Source organism: Lipotes vexillifer, unplaced genomic scaffold, assembly GCF_000442215.2.
Source record: "Lipotes vexillifer unplaced genomic scaffold, Lipotes_vexillifer_v1.1 scaffold2094, whole genome shotgun sequence".
NCBI classification, from domain to species: Eukaryota; Metazoa; Chordata; class Mammalia; order Artiodactyla; family Lipotidae; genus Lipotes; species Lipotes vexillifer.
The window spans coordinates 317,991-344,714 of record NW_006790887.1 but is presented as its reverse complement, the minus strand read 5'-3'; the positions used below and the strand labels follow the sequence as shown (position 1 = coordinate 344,714).

Genomic DNA, 26,724 nt, shown 5'->3' with positions numbered 1-26,724 from the left:
ATTTCTTAACACACACTGAAAGACTTAAAAGGCTTAAAACTTTTCTATCACCTATGAAAATGGACAGGCCATGAGGCCAGCAACAAACCAATTCCTCAAAATTCTTACCTTCTATGGGATCACCGAAGAATTCATTATCATGTATGGAAATCAGTGAATGACTAAACAAGGAGCTGAAAAGGTAAAAGAGTGGGATGATTCTACTAGAATCTTCAAAAGACATAGGAGAACCCCTTGATATCACCTGAAGCAATGGTACCATAGACCTAGAATTAGGAGAGAGGAGAAAAAACACCACAGTGATTTAGTTTGGGAACAAATTAAGACACGACATCAGACCAATATAATCAGGGAGAATAACACTTATATTAGCAATTAATCTGCTTCCAGGGGAGGCAAAGCCATGACAACACAGGTTAACAGATAACATAAATTAAAGAATAGGACACCAAGCCACCACTCTTAATGCTCCTGCAACTATCTTCAACTGGATAAGCTTAGTAATTTGAGAGTGAACCAGTGGTCCCAAGGTTCACTGGAAGAACACAGAGTAAGTAACGCCACTCTTAAAGACACACACTTTACTTTTATGCTGAAAACTACCCCCTTTCCCCTCTACAAAGGCAGATGGGTCTGGTCTCATGAAAAATTTATCCAGCCACTTACATTTAGGAACATTCAAAACAGTTAAATGTTGAGCCCAAATGAGAACCTTCAGGCTGTCTCCCCTTTAGATACTGGGCCTTGTTTCCACCTGCCAGCCCCGTTACTGTTACTGGTTACTGCTCCCACTTTTACGAGGAGTCCTGAGACCGCCTGGCGCAGCTCTAAAGCGAGCTGGTCTTTCCCCTCCCAAGAGCTGCGAGCTGTCACGTTTACTTCTCCCTCCTGGTTAAATGCGTCTCCTTCTCTCACTGAACACTCAGCTCCCAGAGGCTCCCCGTGAGCTCCTCCCCAGCGATAAAGCCCCGCGGCCTCTCCAGTATGTCCGGGCGGTCCTGGGTTCGCAGACCTTGTGGGCAAGATCGATCTCTCATCTTCCTCCATCCGCACCTGCACCTCAAACATCAATTTCCCCCAAACCACAGTTATCTAGGAGGCGACAAGTGACGAGGAGTCAGGGCCGCAAATTCCCCAGGGGCCGGCCCACCGCTGCCCCAAGTCACATGGGCGAGCAGAGCAGGAGGTGAGGCCTGCCTGAGGCGCTGTCCTCGCTGGGGGCTTTGGTCAGCTCGGATTAGCCACCTGGAGCTCTAGGGTGTCCATGGGGCACAGTTCAGGGGACAGCATGCCACCACGGGGGCTGGAGCGCAGGGCCCGGCGGTGCAGGCGGGGTGCGGCTCGCCCCGGGCCAGCGTCCCGCGCGGCCCCAGCGCTCAGCACAGAGCACCACGCTGAGTGAAAGCCATCCATGCAAAGTAAAAGTGCAGTGAGGGCAGACACAGAGAGACAAGCATGCCGTCTTCCCTCCTCGCCAACTTGGGGACGACAGAAAAAGGCTGTGTGTCTGGAGCACCGCACAGCAGTGGCCAAGTCCCAAGAGGACAGGAGCCCCCATCTCCCCCAGGTCGCCCCCACCAAGCCTAGCCCTGTGCCATCCACACAGTAGAACAAAAGGGTAAAAGGTCATTTGTTTTGCTGATATTGGTAAAACTAATAGTTTGTATCTTTTAGTTCCCTTGCCACTAACTGCAGAAGTACAAAAACAGTGGATGATACTGACAAACAAACACTATTTAGGGGGACATGGCACAGGTCGAGTTAAGCAGCTGCAATGTGGAGAAAGTATTTCCTGAATCTAAGGGGACGATAAAACCGCTTTCAGCTGTGACCCGTCAATAATCCTTGGGTCTAAATTCAGCATCGGCGTCAGTTATGCACATATATGTCAGGACGCATAAAACTCTTACACTGCTTCCCTAAAAAAAGATTAGGGCAGGGCTTCCCTGGTGGCGCAGTGGTTGAGAGTCCGCCTGCCGATGCAGGAGACACGGGTTCATGCCCCGGTCCGGGAAGATCCCACATGCCGCAGAGCGGCTGGGCCCGTGAGCCATGGCCGCTGAGCCTGCGCGTCCGGAGCCTGTGCTCCACAACGGAGAGGCCACAACGGTGAGAGGTCCGCATATCACAAAAAAAAAAAAAAAAAAAGATTAGAGCAATTATTCAACATTAGTTTATTTGTTCTCTTTAACCCCCTGTGAGGGTTAAGCAAAAGGAATTAACCATGTTCACGTGAATGACAGGAAGCGTGACTGGCAAGAAGGGTCAGCTGTGCGCCTGTGGTCTCATCCAGCCGGGACTGGAATGAAACACGTCTCCTGATTCTCTGCTGACTGTTCTTTCTGCCATCAACACTGACTCAGATACTCCCCTCAAAACAGGTCAAAGACTTATGTGCAAATAAAAAGTCCATAATGAAAGGAAAGACACTGATTCGTGACTCGGAGAGTTGGCTGGCTTAGGAGCACCGATCAGACCTCAGACAAACCCTCACCTCTGTACGCACCCTCAGAACAGGGGTTTCCACAGGGGGCCGGGCAACTGCCCCCCTCCCCCTTAAGTGACAGAGCTTCTCGTTGTCTCTAGAAGCTTCCAGTGAATGCATTCTTGCCTTGAAAAGCTTTAAGAGGGTGACTGTAAGTACTACTAACCACTGGAGCCAATGTGAAAAGGAATGGGCAGGATATACTCAAAACAGGTCCTAGTGAGTTAAAGACAATAACCGAACCACACCAGCCTCACCACACAGGCCCGCGGCAGGGCAAAACACCCTCAGGTTAGGTTTTGGTAAAGGGAGGCCTATCAGAAAACAGAAACCAGCCGCCCATACGCTCCTTCAGCTTCACCTGCATCCCCATCACCGAGGGGCCCGTGAGGCCACAGGTCCGGGCTTCTAACCCAGGCCCCGAACCCAAGCCTCAGGGCTGGGGCCAAGAAGTCTACACTTCGACACACTCCTCCAAAGAGCCTTACGCTCCCTGAAGCTCAGGAGTCCCAGCCGCGTAAGTGCCGCTAGGAAACCACTGATATTTTCAAGTTACACTTCATGCCATTTTCAGGAAAATCAGGCATTTCATCTTAATTTTATTCCAATAATAAATATGATGAGACACACATTAGGAATGTGTTAATACACTGTAAGTTTCTTGAGGGACTTTATTTTAATAAATTAAATTACAAAGAAATTCATTCTCAAATGAGCTTTTAAGAAATAATGAGTTTTTAAAAATTTGTATACCTTTACTAACTTATAATATTAATAATTTAATATAATCAATACCATCTCATTTTTCTTTCACACACCATGACTCCATCTCCTCACCAGGAGGCAAATGCCACAGACAAACAGGCAATCATCAGGCAGAGCCAGGGCGGGACCGCTGCTACTAAGCTGAGACACTTGGAGATCAAGGATAATTTCCCGTTCCAATGATCCCCAATCTTCTTTTGCCCTAAACAAACCTGTCATTCATGAATGCCAAGGCGGGCATAGTCATAAGTGTTTGAAATACACACACACACACACACACACACACTTAGAAACCTTACATCTTAATTTGAAAATCAGAGGATATAAAGATATTTTCTAGACCTTCAGTTATCTCTCTCTCCTCTCTACTGCTGCCGCTCACTGTTGGGATGAGAGACACGGCTCCACCCTTCTGCGTTGCATCAGCTCCAGTGCTGTCATTCAAAACTCCCTTCAGTCATGTAAGATGCATTAAAATTACATGAAAAAAACATGAAAGTAACTCAAATTTACGCTACCAGTACCCTGCCCTTCCTCTAGCAGTGGGAAGAGGACTGGACCTGGGCTCCTTTGGCACAGGACTGGCTGGGACCCACCCGAAGGTGCTGAAATGGGACCATCTCGTCCTCCACACACCACAGTGACAAGCTTGAGACCCAAAGACCGCCACACATGTACCGTGTCACACACCATGGGAGACTGCAGGTGGATGCACAGTGAAATGCTGGACACCCTAAACTCACCCACCAGTACGGCTTTCTATTTCCTGTCTCAAAAGAATATAAAATTTGTTTGTAAAAGGAAAGGAGGACTTCCCTGCTGGTGCAGTGGTTAAGAATCTGCCTGCCGATGCAGGGGACACGGGTTCGAGCCCTGGCCCGGGAAGATCCCATGTGCCGCGGAGCAACTAAGCCCGTGCGCCACAACTACTGAGCCTGTGTGCCTAGAGCCCGTGCTCCGCAACAAGAGAAGCCACCGCAATCAGAAGCCCGCGCACCGCAACGAAGAGCAGCCCCCGCTCGCCGCAGCTAGAGAAAGCCCATGCGCAGCAAGACCCAACGCAGCCAAAAATAAATAAATAAATAATATTTTATATATATATATATATAAATTTATTTATATTTATATAAATAAATATATAAATAAATATAAATAATATATAAATAAATATATATAAACGGAAACCCTCTTCTTTCCAAAGGCTGGCCCTAAAACAAAGAAGTGTTTTCCTTCCCAGGACAGGCTGGCTCGCGGCTGCAGGCAATACGGTGCTGGCTGTGATCTCCACCGCGTGCAAGTGCACTTTAGAAGCTGAGTCTCCAGTGAACTGAGTTACACACTTCTTTTCACACGACAGTACAGAAGGATTGGCTCAGACCCCAGGAAGGAGAAATTCATCATGGTAATGGCAGCAAGACCCAACGCAGCCAAAAATAAATAAATAAATAATATTTTATATATATATATATATAAATTTATTTATATTTATATAAATAAATATATAAATAAATATAAATAATATATAAATAAATATATATAAACGGAAACCCTCTTCTTTCCAAAGGCTGGCCCTAAAACAAAGAAGTGTTTTCCTTCCCAGGACAGGCTGGCTCGCGGCTGCAGGCAATACGGTGCTGGCTGTGATCTCCACCGCGTGCAAGTGCACTTTAGAAGCTGAGTCTCCAGTGAACTGAGTTACACACTTCTTTTCACACGACAGTACAGAAGGATTGGCTCAGACCCCAGGAAGGAGAAATTCATCATGGTAATGGCCTCCGTCCATTTACCGTGAAGGATTTTTGAATATTAAATTCTCTACATATTATACATTCAGTAAATATGTATATTAAAGATTCTAGCTTTCAAGTTACACGATTCACATAAAAAATCAAATTATTTCAACAAAAAGGTTTAGAAACCAATTTCTACAATACTTTATATGTTTTAGTGTTTGTAATGGTGGTAAATTTGCTTCAAATCTATATTTTCACTACCAAAAGCAGAGAAAAGACATACGAAGCAAAGAAATTTCAAGTTTCTGATTTTCAAAACATGACTAGTTTTGTTTTTGTTTTTATTTTTTTTTTGGCTGTGCCACGTAGCACGCGGGATCTTAGTTCCCAACCAGGGATTGAACCCATACCACCTGCAGAGGAGTGTTAACCACTGGGCCATCAGGGAAGTCCTGACTAGCATTTTTAAAACAAATTTACCCTCAGATAAAGCCATACTCTTAATACTATACACAGATAAACAACTGTGAAGTTAGGCATTAATTTTTTCACTTTGTGAAATTGAGACCATCTAGAATTTTTCTTCTAATATGAAATAAGCTAAGTATAAGTAGTACTTAAAAATACCTTCTTACAGTGCTTTTTATTAGATCGCCACTTTCCATGTCCTTAAGCTCAATTTCTAAGTCTGTATAACACATACCCTGTGATCATCCGTGTTGTCATAGAAGATATGAGAAACCAAAGGTGTCTCAGAAACCTGGCATTGAAGGCTAAACTGTAGAGAAGCCTAAAAAGGAACAGGGGAAGAAATAAGAAAGAGTTAATAGCAAATATTCATTCAATACACTTCTTCAAAAAGAAGAAAGCTATAAACTGAATGTACAATTTAGAAAATATCTGTATTAACACCACAAATCACTTCCTTCCTACAGCAGGCTGCTTAAGGAGTACAAATGAGAACTAGTCCATGCACCCCAACTGTGAGAGCCACTGTCTACTGTTACGGAGCTAAGCTGGCCCTGAGCCGTGCCTATGAGACCAACCCCAAAGAGAACCGGACGGGCCGTTTTAAAGCACGAGTTGAGTTTGCTGCCCCTCTGAGTACGTATCATAACACATTACTACATCACAATATTATGTATTATTAATATTATTACTACCAATACACATTAAACTTTTAGAAATGTTTTAAATATTTATTTAATAATTTTAAAAATATTTTAATATTTAACTGATTTTAACATCCCCCCTTTAAAACAAACACATAAAAATGTGTTTTTTAATGTTAACTCACATCTCAAAACTAATTTAAATCTAAAAATAGATTTTAAAGGCTTTAAAAACCCCTCCTGTATAATATCAATTTGATTAAAAAGGCTAAGGAACTTTGTGGGTAACCAAGTTTAACTTTAAATTAGCTTTACTTAGTATACTGCATTTTTGTAATAGGATATAATTTTTAGTCACAAAGTTATAATCAGGAGAAAAAAACCTGCGTAAAACATTTTTACACTCTTCTTAAAAGAGGGTACTATCTAGTATAATTTTAGAAGGGCAGGAGCCAAAATTCAAATTTCAAACTTATGAGACTAAATCACAGTCAAAAAGGTTTAGGATGGTAGGAAAATACGGTTTTAAGAAAGGGACGTGATCTTACTTTAGAGCCATCTCAGAAGAACAAGAAGGCAGAAGAGCAAAGACAAAGCTGGTTAGCAAGCAGAGCCAAAGGGCACAAAAGCTTTCACTGTGGTATTAGAGAATATGCACAAGGAATGATCCTGGAAGGAAAACTTGAAGATGAAAGGATTCTGAGCACAGAATCCCGTATTTTTAATACCCACATATCATCTAGTCCTATCTACTTTTTATGGGATGCTGGAATTAACACTGGATCACTGGATTTTCAGGGGAAAGACCTTGGAGACGGTGTCTGACCCCCAAAGTTGTCAAGTCAGCTTACGACAGAGCAAGTAGCAGCCCCCAGGCTGCGGAGGAGCTAGAAGAGAGCTCCTCTATCTCCTCAACAGTGCGACCACCAGCCCTGGGGTCTCCTGAGACCACCCCCAGGTCTTTTCCTGAGAAATGGCCATTAATAGTAACTGGACCATCTGACTAAATGAAAGCACTATGCAGTGTGTATCCACAATTCTCTATGGTGTTAATTACCACAGTTACGGTAAACTGTACTGAGTATAATACAAAATATTTTAATAGACTAAATTTTGCAAAAAGTGTATTAATTTAAATGCCCATAGTGGAAGAGAAAGGAATAGGGTTTAGGTAAATAAGTCACTCTTCAATATAAAAGTCTCAAATTTAATTGCTTATTTTCCTGCATTCAATCAAAAACACCAGATACATTCTTCAGCATTAGCAATTTCTGAGTCTACAACAGGGATTATGGAGTACTGGTTTTTAAAAATCCAATCCAATTTTAGCGTGGTGCATTTTGAGATGTTCAAATGGCATTAAAAGCATAATCATTTAAAAAATAGTGGAAGCATAAAAGAATATGTGAAATTTACCTAGAATCATGAATCTCAGGCTAGAAAGAATCTATTAGATCATTTAGCCCAACCACTCTTCAAGTGTCATTAGACCAAAAGCAACCTGTTTTTAGGAGAAAACGAGGGGACTGTGCTACATCAATTCTAAGGTCTTTTCCAGCTTAAAAATATGATGATTCTACAAAAGTGAGTCATGTTTGTCACAAGTACATACTTAATAAATGGTAACAACACTATACTAATTCATTAGGTTGAGAAATTAAGACAAAAATTATTGGAATAACAAAAAATGGTAAGAACACAATAAATCATAGGAGATCAATTAAATAAACCATGGAAAACAGAATAAAAACAAAGCTATAAAAAACATGAACTTTCAACATGAAGGAATTCTAGAAAGTAACATCTGCTTGCCTTCTTTCTCTTTAAGAAATTAAGGTCTTCTAAAAGAGTGTACTATCCAGTATAATTTTACTGACCCGATTTCTTAAATTTGTGTTAAATATAAATACTAACACTTGGCGCCTCAGAGGTCTGAGGAACAACGTACTGTAAGCAGGTGTTTCCTTTGCTCTTTTTTCTTCAACCACAACACAAGGGACAAGATCTTTAGCAACATTTCATCCCATCTTCCCCAAGTAATCAGCTAATACCGTGGAACAAACCATCCAGACACAGCGGACAGATGTAAACAGAAATGGGTTCTCCCAATACATTCTCTTACGACACAGTTTTTCACCTACAATTTGTAACTAACATCTCTCCACATGAATACATATACATATTTCTGAAACATCATTTTAATGGCTACACATTTCAAAAGTTATATGTCAAGTTAATTTTTTTCAAGTTAATTTTGAAACAACTACAGTTCCTAAACTAATCACTCAATAGGCAATAATAAAACAAATTATTAAACCTTTTTTATAAATTAATAAAGGTTATTTGGGACTTTACTGCTAAAAGGTAAGGAAGTGAAGTGTTCTTTACATATACTGGGATATATTAAAAATTACCCACTAAGCTTTATTTAGCTGAGACAACCCTATGAGTTAATTAGTAAAGGACTATTCAAGTCATTAAAGAGAACACAGTGGAAGACTCCCGCTCACACACAGGCAGTAAAGGTCATGACAGCAAGGCATTCTCAGAGACTTCCTCTGTATGTAAAGGTGTCACAGGTAATTACGAGAGATATGACAAGTCACCCACCCAAAGACCACTCTGCTCTTGCCGCACACAAGTGCAAATGTGATACTTTGTGTTTTCCTGCTCAAAGTATCACTTTTTTGGCAAAAGCAGTATTAAAATACACATATAAATTTCACCTGTGAATAATGGAAGACTAAAAAATAAGCTCCAAATTGCCTTACTGATAATAAAAATTTTAAGACGTATTTCAGCTTGAAGCAACGTAAAACATTTTCTTCACAAACTAGGAATTAAGAGCGGAAGATAAGCTTCAGACATACAGCTGTGTTAAACTAACATCCCAGTGCTGAAACCATGACCAGGGTAAACAGACAGTTCCCTTTCCCCTGATAATTAATTTTCTTTAATTTTAAGATGAACCGATTCAAAAAATGTACCTTCCCTCATATTAGTTTAAATTAAAATGGGAGAAAGCAGCATTCATTACCTTAGATGCCTTCCTTGATATTCCCTTCCCTTTTCTTTCTTTCAAGAAAACTTTAAAAAACTTTTAAACAGCCTGTGTGTATATAATGCTTTTTCCAAGTTCACTCGTATTTCCTGTGAACTGTCATCCTCAAATGTTTAGAAAATTCGTAGAAGTTTCAACTCACTACAAATTATATTCCTAAATTGGACTAAAGCAGGCCTACTTTATTAATTTGATGCCTCTAACAATAACTACTGCCAACTCATTTATAATCTATATATGATTTCAAGATAGGCAATAATAATATCATTGTGTTGAAATGTGAAAAAGCTCACAAATTTTATCTGACCTTCGTAAGAATGCAAATTATAACAATAATCAATAGCTGCTTAAATCTATTGTTTATACCAAAAATATCACTGATAATAAAAGCAAGCATGAAACCATAGGCAAAAATAATAATAATAGTTTCTCTGTAGGTACATTCTCAGTATTTTTTCTAAAATACTATAAATATTTGTTTACAAAAACATGAACAGTACGCAGTACTCCTGGAATACCCACGTAACACAAATTTGAATTTTTCTCCGCTGAAGTCATCTGCACAATCATTCTATCTCAAATTATTAAAGATATGAACTTACAAACCAAGAGGTAAGGGGGTGCCCATTATCACATTTACTTAATAGTGCTTAAAAAACAGATGAGGAAACGGCTATACGCTCCCAGGGCACACAACTGTCCAAATCACAATGATTAATAACACAAGACACAATTAAGCTGGCTCATTCTATTAATTTTTGGTAGAAAAATCAAGCACCTGATACAATAAAACTGATTCTGATGGCTTACCATATGAGGTATGAAGAGAACTAGAGGAAAATTGTAACACCAACCTTTCTGATCCCTACAACACTACCTTTAAGATTCCATTTCGAAGTCTCTAGATGTTAATGAAACAGAAGAGCCCAGCCCCAAAGAACAGCTCGTCAGCTCGTCCACCCACCTGAAGTGTAACCCAAACTCCTTAAGATCACCTTTTAAGGGAGCACCTACCGTAAAATGAAAATTTCACTAGAAGCTGTAATTACAGGCGAAATCTCAGGATATAAACTCAGGAAGGTTTCTGAAAGATGATCACCTGTGCATGACTCTAAGAGACAATTCAGCCAAGAAAAGACAAGGAGGAGGGCAGAGGCACTCTGGACAGACACCAGCACAGGCAAAAGGAGAGAGGCATGAAATACCTTGGAGGCACAAAAAATAGCAAGAAAATGAAAGTAATGAAGCGTGGCTGGGGCAAAAAGCCCTAATTTTATGGCTAGAAACGGAGTCAGAGGGGTAACCAAACACTGGATTAGGAGAAGGCACTGACTGCACAGCACCAGGCAAAGGGATGCGAGTGTTGTCCTGGGCCAAAGGGATTCAAGCAAGAGGATGAAATAATGTGGGTTATATTTCTGGCAATTCAGTCTGGCAACACAACACAAAGTATGCAGCACTCACATACCATGGTGACAATGCATACAGGGAACTACGGAGAGAGCCTAAACTCTCAGCCAATGCTGTCCAACAGAACTTTCTGTGATGGTGGAACTGGCCCACCCTGTGCTATCCAATGTGGCAGCCACGGGCCACACATGCCTACTGAGCACTTGAAATGTGGCTGGTGTGACTGAGGAACTGGGTTTGTACCTTTATGTAATTTTAGTTAATTTAAAGTGAAGTGGCCACATTTCACTAGTGGTGGCCCTACAGGACACTGCAGGCCCAGCGTGACGCCCAGGTTTAGGGGAAAGATGCTGAGTTCAATCTCAGGCAGCAGGAAAGGAGCGTGAGGACGGCCCCTGCTAATTAATACGTGGCTGAATGGGAGTCTGGAGCTCCGGAAAGCAGGTGAAGCCACCTGTGTGGACGAGATCACCCAGAGAATCCACTGAGCAGAAAGGAACTGAGGAACTGAACAGGAAGAGAAGTCTAAGGGTTAGGAAACACTGTGACAGAGACAAAGAAGAACCCACAGAAAGCACTGAGAAGGAGAGGCCTGTGACCACAGGGGAATTCTCGAGAATCCCGTGGCTTCAGCAAAAAGGCTTCAAGAAGAGGAACGAGGATGAGGGGCAGACACAGGGGCACTGGCAGCGGCGGGAGGCCCCCAGGGGACCGGGCGGCAGCGTGCAGCAAGTGAGGCCCTCGTCCAGCGTGGACAGCACTGCCCAACAGCATGGATCCGCCCAACACAACACCCGAGCCCTGCCCGCTAAGCCTTATTCCGAGTCAGCCAGGGGTAAAGCTGAGCGCCTGCCCACAGGCTGTCCTCAAGGGTCTACTTAAATATCCCACTTTCTAGGCTTAGTTCTCTAGATACTGGGACAGTGCCTGCCTTTTTCTCCCCTCCCACAATACAACCAGTTAATATTTATTCATATTTAAAATCAGTGAATATGAATTTTAAATCCAAAAATGTACTCAGATTTACAAATTTTCTTTCACAAAAGGAGATGGCAGTCCATTGCTTAATTTTTAAAAATTAAAATAATGCACATAATCCAAAGCTCAAACCATACGAAAAAGTACACGGTTCAAAGTCCAGCCTCTCCTCCTCCTCCCTCAACCTCCGCAGCAGAACCAGACGTGTGAGTAATCGCTTCTATGAATTTCTTGTGAACGCTTCCAAGTTTCTTTATGCAAATACATATTCTTACTTTTTCTACCTTTCAGACACAAAAGATAGTTATTCATTGCTCTATATCTTCTTTTTACTTAAACATATATCTTAGAAATCTTTCCATATCAATGTAGGAAGGGCCTCCAAATTCCTTTATACATCCGGACAATCAATGTTAAACGGAAATTAAAACCTCAAATCCCAACCCTGAAAATAAGAGGGACTAATATGAGCCTGGGAAGAGTTGAGAGTGAGTTATCAGCCTAGGAATTTAATCATCTTTTAAACACCTTAAAAAAAGGTGCAAGTAGTTAAAATCTACAACAGTTAAAATAAGCCTATTTGCTCTTTTATGAGCTATGAAAAACATTCTAAATACTCAAAACCTAATATATTCAGGCCATAAATAAAATTCCTGGAGTACTTTCTTAGAGGAAATAGGTGCTGTACTCATAAAATCAAGGCTACATACAAAGCTCCTTTACCATTAAACACCTTTTGGAAGCGGTTCACCGGTAAACCCCAGGCCAGGGCGGCGATGCATCAAACCCAGTCATTACTACCCAAAGCAATGGACTTTGTGCTCCAATAAAAGCAAGGGGCCTAGTTCAGCTGCAAGACCCTCAGATCTCACATCCTGCTCTGACGCAATTAGCCCACAGAGAGCTAATCACCTAATCCCGGGCTCGCAGTTTCCCTGGCATCTTGCTGCGTCCGACACTAATAAACACCAGTGAGCTAGGACGGCACCTAATTAGTTGGCTGCATTAGTGTTTACAAGGCAGCTGCAGGTGATGAGTTCCCTGCATACAGCTCGTTTCAAAGAAGGCTTTCCTAGCAAAAGAAACAGCTCTTTTCATGTTACAGGAAAGCATTTTACAAACAGAGGGGACTCTGTCTGGTCACACAGGACTCAGGCACCCACGCGCCTCACAGAGGGTGGCCCCTCAGTTCCTAGTGGAGCCACTACACTCGGTCTCACTGCGCTCCTCTGAGCATTGTTCTGTTAAATTCTAGGAAACTGCTCAACTATCACTCAAGATAGAGGGAAAAAATACCAACAGTTTAAGGTTACTGTCATATTCATCAGCCACATTTAAATTCCTATGTTTCTTGTCCCTCTCAAAAGTTCATTTCAAAGTTCTGAACAACAAAAATTTTTCAGGTACCAAAGTAAACTGTCAAGGGCACTCTGACAAGAAGAGTGCTATGACAAAGCCTAGAGAGACAAGTAATACGTTGGTTCTATCATCCAGGCACGAGTCAGACTTTTTAAAGGGGTGGCCAGGACTAAGCTCCGCTCACTCCAGACAGCACACAAGAGGACCTTCCTGGATTGGTTAACATGTCAAAGGCCAGGGAAAGCACCTAAACAGTTATTAGCTGGTTTAGAAAAGACAAACACACACACGTTCATTTTCCGTGGCGCTGGCTGGAGGCAGCGGATGGCCAGCGGCGGGAGGAGAGCCCGCCGGGGACCGAGGCGTCCACGCCCAGACTTGCCTGGCCTTGGGTACCACGACTCGGTGCTGCACCATGAGCGTATGGCAGATGGCCGCCATCAGCGTGAAGGCCTCCTCGCTGGCTGAGTCCCTCCAGACCAGGTTTAACAGGGTGTTGGTCTGCTGTTTCGTATCCAGCTTTTTCAGACATTCCTCGGTTATGTACGGTACTGACAGCCTACCATCCTCCTAGAACACACCAGATGGGTTAGTCTGAGTTAACCATGTTCTACGAGAACTCAGCTCAACACTACAAAGATAATGTAAAATCTTATTCTCCTTCAACTGAAAATATAAGAAAGGCGTTACCCAAAAACTATCCACGTCACAACGAACATATCAATATCTCTACCAAGCCACCCGTTAAAGTAAGCTGAAATCCTCTGGAGACCCAAAGTCATTACCCATGGTAGGTGCCAATTTTGCCCAGCATGACAACATAGAACTGTGAACACTCGGTCTGTGCTTTAATGTGACAGTATTTTTAGTCCTTACAGCTTAAGAAAAATTTATTTCATATTTTCCAGATTGCATTACACTAAGCATACATGTGTGAAAATGTATTACCATCTGATAAAATTTTCATTTTAAATTATGAGATACCACAGTTTAAGCAAAATAGAATATTAAAGAACTTAAAAAACATCAAATGAAATACATAAACCTGTTATTTTACAGCTTAACTTCCCTAGAATGTCTGATTCACTGACTAAAAGCTGAGCTAATACTCGATACAGTTTACCTATTTGGGATATTAACCAAAGATATATACATTTTTCATATATGTACATATATATGAGTATATAAAAATGACTATATACACAACACTGGGTGTGACTGACTGTACTGTTTGGAAACCTGGATGTATATAATTTATGTAACATAACAATCAACCAAATAAAATACTGTATTAGAGATGTACCTAGTATATATATATATATATATATATATATATATCTTCACTTAAGATACAAATCGCATTTTGTACAGGCACACCTTGGAGATACTGCAGGTTTGGTTCCAGACCACAATAAAGCAAACGTCGAAATAAAGTAATTCACATGAATTTCTTGGTTCCCCAGTGCATATGAAAGTTATGCTTACACTCTGTCGTAGCCTATTAAATACATAATGCAATATAGCATTACGTCTTTAAAAAAAACAATGTACATGCCTTAATTTAAAAATGCCTTATTGCTAAAAAATGCTAACCATCACCTGACAACAAAGAACTGCCAAAAACCTTCAATGTGTAAAAAATGGAACATCTGAGAAGTGCAATAAAATGAGGTATGCCTATACAAATAAAATTTAAATTTCACAGATTCTCTAGAAGGTTAAGAATTAACAAACTGTCTTCTAAAAACAGAAGTTTTATCTGCATTTCATCTACAGGATCCCACTTCTTTTTCTGACCATACAATAAAATTCACACTTGTTGGTGTGCAGTTCTGAGTTTTGACAGATGCAAGAGTTCCAGCACCCACCAAAACTCTGTTTTGTCTCTTTGTAATCAACCCTGCCCTGGTCTAAGCCCTGGCAACCACTCATCTGCTTCCCCCTGTCCTCCTGTTATGGCTTTTTCATCTCTGCTAAGGGAGCCCCTGTGCCCTTTCACTCGACCCCCCCAACTCCCACCCCACACAGCACGAGTCACTCTCAAGTGTACTGCTCCTGGGACTAGACTCGGCATTAACCAAAGAGAAATTTCCTAACCAAAAAAAATATATATCTAAAACCTAGTACAGCCACACCTCAAGCCATTTCCATTGTGTAATTAAGAGAAAAAGACATCAGTGGCAGACAAATCGTGCGTATAAGTGACATAAAGCTTTTTATTCCTTGAAAATGCACAGTAAACAACGCTCGGTGAGAAATGGGAGATAATATGTGACACTGTTCGTAAAATGAATTTAAAAACCAATCATAGTATTTATCACCTATAAAACTTGCGAAAATTGACAAAAGACGTGTGCTGTTCACAAGACAGGGTAAGAAGAAACTTAACCTTATTTTTTCTTTTAGGGGCTGAGGAGAAGGAGGAAAGGGACTGACTGTTAATGGATTTGGGGTTTCTCTGTGGAGTGATGAAGATGCTCTAAAATTAGACAGTGGTGATGGCTACACAGTTATGTTACTATACTGAAAAGTCACTGAATTGTATATTACTCTAAAAGGGTGAATTTTGGAACTTCCCTGGCAGCCCAGTGGTTAGGACTCTGCACTTCCACTGCAGGGGGCTCGGGTTCAATTCCCAGTTGGGGAACTAAGATGCCACATGCCGTTTTTAAAAATAAATAGATAAAAATAAAAATATATTTAAAAAATAAAAATAAAAGGATGAATTTTATGGTGAAGTATATCTCAATAAAGTTATTTTTTTAAAAATTCTTTACAAAAAGAAAAAGTAGCACAGTGCCTGACACACAGTAGGTGCGCTTCCTGAGAACTATAGCAGCTTAACCCTTTAACCCAATCATTTCACTCCTAGGAACTATGTCCTAGTAATGATCGAACTAATATACAGGATAACCTATTTTACATTAAAAAACCGAACACAAAACTACGTGTCTCCACATAACCTTGTACAGACGTAAGGAAAAGGTACGGAAGAGCTCGTGTCCAATCACGAGGACAGCTCTCTCTGGGGAAGGGTGCGATGGCAGTGTAGGTGAGGGGTCCTTATCTCTACAGCTGAAGGCTTTACAATAAGAACGTCTTGATGTATTACTTATGTAACTAGAAATAAGGACGGACACAAGCTTTTGACTTCCGACGTCACATGAAGCTGGGCTCGGACGCACAGGACCCGGGAGCTTACTGGAGCACTTGTCTGCGTGTCTGTCTCTCCACTCTCATCTTCAGAGTCACTGGCTGAATCCTGACAGCTTGTGTTGGCAGGTGAAACCGGCAACCGAGAAAGGAGGGTCTGGAGGACGCTCAAGTACACTAGCAGTCCCTCCTCAGACAGGGTCCCTTTGTAAAACAATCAGTTACAACCGTTAATTAAAAGGGATCCAAAAGAAACTGGAAAACTCAGGTTCCCATTTTTCCTGTACTCAGGGAGGCATTTCTGACCAGGACTTACATAGATGTGTGCAATAAACTATACTAGCGGAAGATACCGAAATTCTACAATAGGCACATTAGCAGTTTAGCACAAACGGGGGAAACACCCCCGCACTCCCAGGAGCTCCTCCCACTCAACTCAAAAATTCTGTTTAATCTGTGTGGCCTTATAATATGTACTGAAAGCAGACTTTTTCATCGTGCCTGGAAACCTTCCCCAGGGACACTGCCCAGGCCACAGTCCTGCAGCAAATACACCCTTCCAGAAATCCCTACCCCAGAGGCCACCTCAACAGCGGGACACCCGCCACCACACCCCCTGCTCTTACGCGCTAATACCACCTCCATGTGAGTTCGCGTAAGACACATCTTGCATTTCATACCCAAGTAATTTTCACCAACAGTTAAAACAAAGTAGAAGAGCCACGGCGCTCCGCCACTGGTCTTGGAGCGTGGACCCTCTATGGACAACAGTGCATTCAGGAAGGACTCATAGGGGAAGACGGTCTGCACGTCGGCCAAGGCAGGAATGACAAAGAGGAAGACCTGCTCTGTGAAGGGGGCTGCCAGGACCTCCTTCGTGAAGGCTGTGAAAACTTGTTGCCTTAAAAAGAAAAATGGAAGCTTTTAAGAAAACCAAAATACACTGTTTACAAAATCATTGATTCAAATCACTGGTCACAAAATATCTTCCTAATCAATGTTAAGCTTTCAGTATCAACTAGATTACCCTGAACTTAATGTTGTGTCTTTCCTATAAAAAAAACTCTGCCGTGTTTTTGCTAACTTTTGATAGCTACTAGAAAGCAAGAAAATAACCAGGTCATCAGAATTATAAATTTATGTTAGGGTGCAGGACAGACAGAAAGAGTACATTTTTCTTTAAACTGAGTCACACTAATAAAGCAAAAATTTGACTTTCAAGTCTATATTTAACAGAGCATCCTATGTCAAAGTTATTGTTGGATACATACGATCTTGTGAAATTACAAAATCAATAAATTGATTCCATTCTCACCTTGCACCTTCTGGACAGGAGTTGTAAGTAAAGTGCAATGGTTTTAAAACATTCTCTAGCAAAATTTTTGCTATAGGAACTCGAGATAAATCAGAATATTCAATACTTGATGGAAGCTTGCTGTTAATTAACAAATAGAGAGATCTATAATACCCTAAAAGAAAAGAAAAACGTATTTATAATTTGTATCAATTCATACCTTTTCTTATAAGGAGGGGAAAAAAAACTTGTCAATTTTTAAATGCTTTTTATAAATCTCCACAGGTACAACTTCAAGCTAATTTTTCTTCAAGTTTTCATTAAGAAAACCTTTAGGCACCCATGTAGCTTGAAGTGATGCATAAAGTCCACGTACCCACTACCCAGCACCAACAATTATCAACTACAGCCAGTCATCTATGCCTCCACTCATTTGGAAGCAAATCCAAGATATAATTATCTCAGTATATCATCAAAGGACTTTATTTTTCTTAAAACTACCATCATCACACCTAAAATAAATTAGTAATAATTCCTCAATATCACAAACACCTATCAGTGTTCAAGTCTCCAACTGACTCATGTTATAAATTTTATTTAACTAGTTTGCTTGCATCAGGATCCAAGTAAATCCCATACATTGTGATTTTTTAAATGTCTCTTAAGCATCCTTTAAGTAATTAAGTTGTTCTGTGGTTTCCTAAACAATATCCCGTTGAACCCAGGACTTTAACCCCGGGGTAGACTTGCGCCGTCGCAGCTGTTCTTGCTGATACTCGTGATCATCATCGTACTGCTGATGGGCTGCAGTCAGGTGAGCATCTCTGCTTCCTGATGGGACAAGATGGCCCAGTCTCACCTTCTCATCTCCCAATCAGGACCAGGGACTCTTAAATCCCTTTTAAAGGAAAGGATGCCTCTGGAGACCACAATGTGGGCACCGAGGGATTCACATGTTTTAAAGACGACCGCTATGAAGCAGAAACACCTGGCGTGGCCTTTCTAAGCTGCCGATGGGCTTTCTAGGGGTACGGTGAACATAACTCTGCCGCCACTAACAACTCAGGTCACGCAGTCCTATAGAAGCGTGTGCCCCCTTCTTGCATGGCAGTAAGAGCATCTTCGGGAGTAGTCTGCAGGCATCCCGTTACTGTAAGCTCACGCTAACACGCTCTCCACCTGCTTGGTTTGCTCCCTCCAGCTCTGCACCCGACGTTCATTCGCTGAATGGCGAGTCTCCGCACGGATCCCAAGACCTGCTCTGCCACCACCCCAGCTCTAACCTCACACACACTGATCACCAGCGACGCGCAACAAGAAAGCCTGAAAGCTCTTCTGCTATAAAACTGAAAAGACGTAAACACATCAAGAAAAATTTTTAAAGTAGCGTATTGTTAATATATTAACACAAATATGTGTAGATTGACAGCATGAACAGAGCATTAAGTAGTTTAGCTGCAATTGTTAAAAAGCTTCATGTTAAGCCAACATACAGGGCACAGTAACGTGAACTAGTAAATGAACACGATGCTAAAACATTACAGACTAGTAATGTCAGGAAGTAATTTATCAAGAAAGATGAAACATGGCTATACCAGACACTGGAAGCAGCACCTTCTGTGTAAGATTCTGAAGCATCTCCTAGTTCAAGACACATTTTTAAATAATGCATATTTCTCAGTTATCATCTTTATACTTTTGAAAGCAAGAAGAGTAAAAATTCTCACTGAATGCTTAGTCTTTTTTTTTTTTAAAAAGAAGATATTGGGGGTAGGACTTTAGTAATTTATTTTATTTATTTTTGCTGTGTTGGGTCTTCATTTCTGCGCGAGGGCTTTCTCTAGTTGCGGCGAGCGGGGGCCACTCTTCATCGCGGTGCGCGGGTCTCTCACTATCGTGGCCTCTCTTGTTGCGGAGCACAGGCTCCAGACGCGCAGGCTCAGTAGTTGTGGCTCACGGGCCCAGCTGCTCCACAGCATGTGGGATCTTCCCAGACCAAGGCTCAGAACCCGTGTCCCCTGCATCGGCAGGCAGATTCTCAACCACTGCGCCGCCAGGGAAGACCTGAATACTTAGTCTTAAGTCAATATATATAATAATACATCAATTAATACAGTGGGCCATTTACAATTGCCATTAATTTGCCTTTTTTTTTTTTTTTTTTGCAGTACGCGGGCCTCTCACTGCTGTGGCCTCTCCCGTTGCGGAGCACAGACTCCGGACGCGCAGGCCCAGCGGCCATGGCTCACGGGCCCAGCCGCTCCGCGGCATGTGGGATCTTCCTGGACTGGGGCACGAACCTGTGTCCCCTGCATCGGCAGGCGGACTCTCAACCACTGTGCCACCAGGGAAGCCCATTAATTTGCTTTTTAAAAGATCAAATTCCACAAATTTCAATTTACTTTTAATTAACTCAGTAGTTTCCCTAATTTTTCAATGAACTAAGTAGGGTTTCTTTATTTTTTAAACCTAAGCCGAACAGTAAGGCTGGAGATGTATGAGAATTTAATTTCTACAGTTTTAATCCTGAGAATTAAATTAGCTAGATTTAACCCATCAACAGATCAGTCCGTTTCAAAAAAACAAAAGCAAAATTATTTATGTTTTTATCAGTCACTGTTGCTTTCTAGAACACCCTATAGCTCCTTTTACGACTCATAACATCCCCATTCTAACATTAATGCTCCGGAAGTCCAGGAGCCCTGCAGCATCTGATTTTTCCACCTGTGAGAACACCGGGAGTCAGATTTTTGTTGTTGTTGTCCTTGCTGGCCACACCACGCGGCTTGTGGGACCTCAGTTCCCCAACCAGGGACTGAACCAGGGCCCACGGCAGTGAAAGCACCGAGTCCCTAAGCACTAGGCCACCAGGGAACTCCCTGGGAATCACATTTTTTACTTTATGTGACTTAATTATCACAGAAGTTTTAAAGTCATAGTCCTTCTGCCGGCGACACTAACATGTTCTCAGAGGAATTTCAGGTCTAGGTTCTTGTGCCTGACAGAATGCAGTCACTTTTAAGACGTGTGTCACCGAGTTACTGAGAAAACCCAAATGAACTGAGCACCTTCCTCTCCTCTACTGAACTGCTGTGATTCCTGGGACAGGCTCTTCCCCAGTCAGTATGGCACTGCGTTTGCGGCGTGACTGTGCCCACCACCTGGGCCGCAGCACGCAGCCAGGGCAGCCAGGCCTGCACTGCGGGCCCAGAGCACCTGGAACACCTTCCGAAAGCAGACACTAACTTACTTCATTTTCAAGCAACAGGAAAAGTGAGGTAAAGACATCAGACACATTTCCAAATTCTGAGGGTGGGTAGTGACGAGGACAGATGTTAGAATCTGTGATTCACACAACGCTTCCCACCCCGAAAGGTGCCCTGGCTGGTGCCGACTGCTCACGACCACGCCACCCCCAGTTCTTACACCGCTGACTTACCATTCTGAATCATGTAGTGCAAAATCTGTTCAATCACGGACACCACATAGCTAGCATCTTGTAAAACAGGCAAATAGGTGTTCTCTGAGGAAAACACCTCAAGCATTCTCATTGGAAGTGCAACATTCAAACTGTCATCATTACAGTTCTGCAGTAACCTGTAAAAATGAAAAGAAAAAAAGTATTCACATACTTACTAGATGGCAAGTGTCACCGCAAGTTTCGTCAAATTCTTCTCTTCGCTACGGTAAGTGTTCGAGCCGTTCTGTTCTAGCACTACAATATCCCTGAAAACAGACGTGACTCCAAGACAGACAGGAAATAACCAAGCATCGTGTCACTGACACTTTTCTTGAGTCCTTATTATGTGCCAAATAGAATGATGGCGCCTGGTTTAGAGAGGAAAAATGCACCATCAGAGAGGGAGAAACAGACAAGGAAAATCAAAGCCCACCAATGCCGTGTGGGAAGAGTATGATGCACTGACCTAAGCTACATCTAATACAACTCACATAAGCATCTTTCCACAAGTGCCTGCAAGACTTTCCATGCCCACAATGTCCCCCAAGAAGAACACTTAGTATATTTCTGATCCTAAGTCATCTAGCATTTTGACTGAAGACTCCCTTCTTTTTACTATGAGAATTATAGGCAGAAAGGAAGGCTTAGCCGTCACAAAACTAAGTCTTACTTAAAAACAGATAATGTCTTTGTAAGGCCAACTGGCCCGAGGCACGGGAACACAATCAGATTCACAGGTTGCATCAGACCGAAATTCTCTGGACCACCCAGTTCCAGGAACTGACCTGGGGACTTTGCACCCGGCCCAGCCTTTCGAGGGGCGGGACTAACGGTCCCCCAGGATACCCGAAAAGACCACCAAATAAGGAATACCCTGCGCCCTCCCAGATTCACCACACCCCTTCCCCTTCTTCCCCTATAAAATCTTGCCCAACCCTCGCCCCTGTGCGACTTCTCTGGCCCCTTTCTCTCGGACCAGTGAACCTCGCCCGGGGGCGCTCCCTAATAAAGTTCACTTGAAGCTTTCCTCTGTTTCCCGGTGCCGTTTGTTAAGATCCGACCCTACAGTCTCTTTTTTTTTTTTACATCTTTATTGGAGTATAATTGCTTTACAATGGTGTGTTAGTTTCCACTGTACAACAAAGAGCTATTTGTAAACATATAACCCCTCCCTCTTTTCTTAGAATCAGCTTTACAGAGACACAATTTACACATGATAATCTGCACTCATTTAAAGCAATGAGCTCCGACATTACCCCACAATGAGGACACAACACATCCATCCACTGCTTCCTCTCGGCCCTCTCTAGTAACTTCCTCCCTCCAACTCCCTGACCCCCAACCAATTTCTTCTGTCACATAGACTAGTCTGCATTTTCTACTATTCTATACACGAGGAACCATACGGTATGTACACATTAATGTCTAGATTCCTCACTCAGCATCTTTCTGAGATTCATCCAACATGTTAAAAACATGGTCCTTTTACTGCCAGTAGCATTCCACAGCATGGGAAGACCATGTTTTGGTTATGTATTCATATGCTGATGGACACGAGTCGCTTCCAGACTTTTCTCGTTATAAATAAAGCTGTATGAACGTTCAAGGATAGCGTGTGTCGACCTGTCTCATTTCTCTTGGGTAAATTCCTAGGTGAGGAACCACTGGGTCACATGGTAGCCGGACAGTATTTAACTTGACAAGAAACTGTCCAGTGTGAAGGGCAGTATGTGAGAGTCCCAGCTGCTCCGTACCGGTAACGCTTGGTATTAACACTTTTTCAAGTTTTAGCCAAGCTAAAAGGCTGCATTACTGAACTTTACTGTGATCTGAATTTGCATCTCTGTGATTATTTATGATGTTGAGTACCTTTTCAAGTGCTTATTGTGTCTGCTTTGCAAAAGTGTTCCACCTTTTAAGTGGGCCCTTTGTTTCTTGAAAACCCAAGTACCACTGTCTGTGCCCACCCAGGCCGCACCACCTGGCCCTCATTCCGAAGAGCTCCAGCAACCCCTTCCCCGGAGCCCATTTCCCCTCCCACCTGGATCCTGGATCAGCGCACTCTCAGGTTTCCCACCTTAGTCTCCAGACCCCACTGCCTCACCCACTCCTGGCCCACGTCCCTGCCCCTGTGCAGAGCTCTTCACCATTCACAATTCCTCTTAAGCCTGAGCCAACCGGCCCTTCCCCACCGCTGCTCTCATCAAGGTGACCAACGGTGCTACGGCAGTGAAAACCGCCAGACTGTGAAATGGGCAGAAAAGACCGATGGCCGGCCCAGCTCACTCACTGTGTTACCCTCCATCCTCGCCTTCCACCAGGCTGATCTACAACTCCGTAGAGACGGAAGCTAACTTGTAGAAAACTGACAGGAACGCAGATGTTTCCTATACAGAGCGACACAAATTATTCCTGTTCCTGGCAATGCAAAAGGCTTCTTGCAGAGAATATAAATTCCCTAAGGCAAATCCTTATTATTATCAGTTGTAACATCTCGCTGGTTCCCTCCTTAATTAACCAGTTAAATAAAATCACTGACACGTGTTCACAGGGAGTCCCGATTTTACCTTTCCTGGAAAGCAATACTGAGCATTACCAACTCAATGATCAACTCTCTGACTCCCTTTATGCTGGTGGCCACTTCCTGACGGCCCCCCTTCCCCGTGCTTTCCCTGCCTGGATGCCAGGGCCCTGGACCCTCCTCCATCACCAGCTCCCCCTCTTCCCCACAGCATCCTGATGTCAGGGGACCCCAGGGACCAGTCTTTGGTTCTCTCTCTACACAGTTCACTTATCTCATGCATGTTTACGTTCCTTAGTGTTTAAAACGACTTCATCCTTCTAAATGCTCAAACCAAAAGCTGGTATGCATCCTTGGCTTTATTTTCTGAAACCCCACATCCAGTCTGTAAATCCTGTGCCCTCTAGTTTCCAACCAACTTCATGACACTCCCACTGCGATCACCATGGCCCAAGACACCATCATTTCTGGAATGGACCACTGCTGTCTCTTACGGATCCCCGTCTCTGCAGCACACTAGTGAGAAGAGTTCTAGAAAAACATAAATTGGAGATGCAGGGTGGCAGGGGCTATTCCAGATGAAAAGATTCAAGAGACATCCAAGGTTATGTGTGGTCAATTAGAGTTTATTTTTTAAAAAGAAGAAAAAGAAAAACAGCTATTCAATATAATTTGAAAACAAGAGGAATTTGAAAATGGACGTAGTATTAGACAAGATGACCAACCTGAGTCATTTCTAAGTACAAGGGCTGCTATTACTGGGACTGTCAAACCAGACTGGTTGCCCTAGTGATACTTAATATTACTCTCAATAATTTTTAAAGGTGTACTAATGAAACTCTTGTTTGCAGGAGTGTCCTTCTTTGGGGAGACGGCCACTTACGTATTTTGGGAGTGGGAAGTCACTATGTTACTTTGAAATGATTCAGCAAAATGTTAACAGTGGTCAACAATGTTAAAAACAGTCGACTCAGGATGGCAGGCAGATGACCACTTACTGTGCCACTTTTCTACTCTTTTATGTTTGAAAATTTCACAATAAAAACATTATAAGAGTCAGGGAAGAAAGAAAATTCAGGTCATGTAACCCTTGGCTCAGAACTCTCCTTTGGCTTCTCTCCTCTCTCAGCATGAAAGCCAAAGTCCTAAAGAAAGTCCCTTCCAGGGCTCTCCTGGTGGTGCAGGGGTTAAGAATCCGCCTGCCAATGCAGAGAACACAGGTTCGAGCCCTGGTCCGGGAAGATCTCACATGCCACGGAGCAACTAAGCCCGGGCGTCACAACTGCTGAGCCTGCGCTCTAGAGCCTGCGCTCTAGAGCCCGCGAGCCACAACTACTGAAGCCCACGTGCCTAGAGCCTGTGCTCCACAATGAGAGAAGCCACCGCAATGAGAAGCCCGCGCACCACAACAAAGAGTAACCCCAACCCCCACTCGCCGCAACTAGAGAAAGCCCGCGTGCACAGCAACAAAGATCCAATGCAGCCAAAAATAAATAAATAAAAAAAAGCAAGTCCATTCCAGATCCTGGGATGTGCCCAGAGGGTCCTCCCCCTCTGCCTCCCCACCAGAGCCTGGGGAGACTCTGGTCCCTGCACAGCTGTCCATCCTACCCGCTCAGGGCCACCCTTCCCACCAGACTCTCTCTAAAGTCAAACTACACCCCCAAATTTCAATCCCCCTTTCCTCCTTTTATCCTCCTCTTTATGTACCGTTTATTTCTGTCACATAAAGACGTTCATATGTTACTTATTCTTGCTTATTCTCGGTCTCCCAGAAGACAGTCTCCAGGAGAGCAGGTCCCTTCTCTGCCTGTCACAGTCACATGCAGTGCTGACAACTGGGCCAAGCACTTAGGAGGAACCCCATAAACTTTTTTAATCAACGAAGTTATTAACTGATTAGCCAATCCCAATTTTGCTCCTGATGGATGCTCACATAAGAAAAAATGTTAAGTAATGTCAGTATTCATTACTTTTTAAAAAAATTATCTTTATTTTCAAAATAAATTCACTGAAGTCGATAGGCAGCTGTTTACAGTGTTAGCACTAAATAAAAATGACAGAAAGTGTGTACTCTGAGAGCTGCACTAGATGCCAACAATGACCCCTGCACCGTTAGAGCCCAGAGCCCTGGGCCCTCAATGGTGGTGCTTCCAGTGCCCAAGGAAAGGCAAAAAGATGGCTCTGAAGGATGGAGGTGACCAGGAGACCATTTGCTTTTAAGCAGAGGTGTACCCATCAGTCCAACCACCCAGTAGAGCACTGAAATACTGGGCCTGGAAGGACCAGTCTCATCCAATATTCCTCACTTTAGAATGAAGCTTAAAAGCAGATCCAGTAGCTTCTATCATGCCCTAAGCTGGCAAGACAAAGAGGCAGTACCAGAATCTAGTCTCCTGACCTCTCTGACCTCTACTTTATTACTACACTGACCCGAGTTCCACTTATCCTCAACTCAGGTGGCATCGACTTCCGTGTTATCTGTTCATTCACGTATTTTATACACAATGAGGTACATCATCTCTTTCACATAAAACGACTTTTCTAGCTCTGAGAAAGTTATCTTAAATTCCCATGGAGACCAAAAGAGTGGAAGAAAGTACACGTCCCCTTCTCTGGTAACTTGCCAAAGCACCTAAAGTTCAATGCCCTGCACACAGCAGGTAAGATCATTCACTGGTTTATTAACATCACACACTTGAAATAAAGTTTCTAACAGATTTCTATTTTAATTTTACTTTGTTAAAACTTCATTCCTCCTCTAAAGGAACCAGCTTCCTTAGAGAAAACAGCCCCAACCTGGGGCTTTCAGGGGAGGTGTTAAATAGAGCCCAACATAGCGTGGTCCCAGAAAGCAAGGATGCTTCAAAACACTAATGGGGCTCCAATAAGGGCTCCCTCTACCCAGCATTTAAAAATACATGAGGCCTGACTGAGACTAAAGAGAAAAGGAGGCAGGGTCTTCTTCAGAAATAAAGCCAACTAACAAACACTGAAGAAACAACAGAATTAGAAAAATCAGCATTTTATAAACCATGGATATAACAACTGATTCAGGTGTAGATCATCAAATGGAAAAACAAACCACTGGGTGAAAGGTGGTACTCTAATGACACGGAAGGAAATGTACCTGCACAATACAGAGAGGAGTTTTTACCTTCACTCAGCCTCACTGAGAATGGGCTATGTCTCATGTGAGGCACTAGGACTCTCACAATTATCTGCTATGAAGCATTTTTGTTGAACATGCTTCAACTGAATCAAGTGTGGCCCGATGTCAGTGGTTCTCATGGGGGCGACACTCGGCAGTGTCTGGAGACCTGTGTGATCAAGTGGGTGCCACCTGCACCAAGCAGGTGCAGGGCAAGGATCCTGCTGGACACCCCACAACCA

General features: G+C 42.8%; 1 protein-coding gene across 1 annotated transcript in view; it reads right to left on the bottom strand.

Annotated features, from left to right (window-relative positions):
• UBE3C (ubiquitin protein ligase E3C) overlaps window positions 1-26,724 on the bottom strand; it is a 120,295-nt gene that overhangs the window by 58,555 nt on the left and 35,016 nt on the right. The window contains exons 6-12 of the mRNA XM_007463981.1: window positions 20,790-20,947; window positions 17,372-17,525; window positions 16,737-16,957; window positions 16,106-16,260; window positions 13,286-13,473; window positions 5,687-5,773; window positions 109-266 (exon numbers count right to left, since the gene is read on the bottom strand). Of these exons, the coding sequence (XP_007464043.1) occupies window positions 109-266; window positions 5,687-5,773; window positions 13,286-13,473; window positions 16,106-16,260; window positions 16,737-16,957; window positions 17,372-17,525; window positions 20,790-20,947 (1,121 nt within the window). The remainder of the gene's footprint in view (window positions 1-108; window positions 267-5,686; window positions 5,774-13,285; window positions 13,474-16,105; window positions 16,261-16,736; window positions 16,958-17,371; window positions 17,526-20,789; window positions 20,948-26,724) is intronic.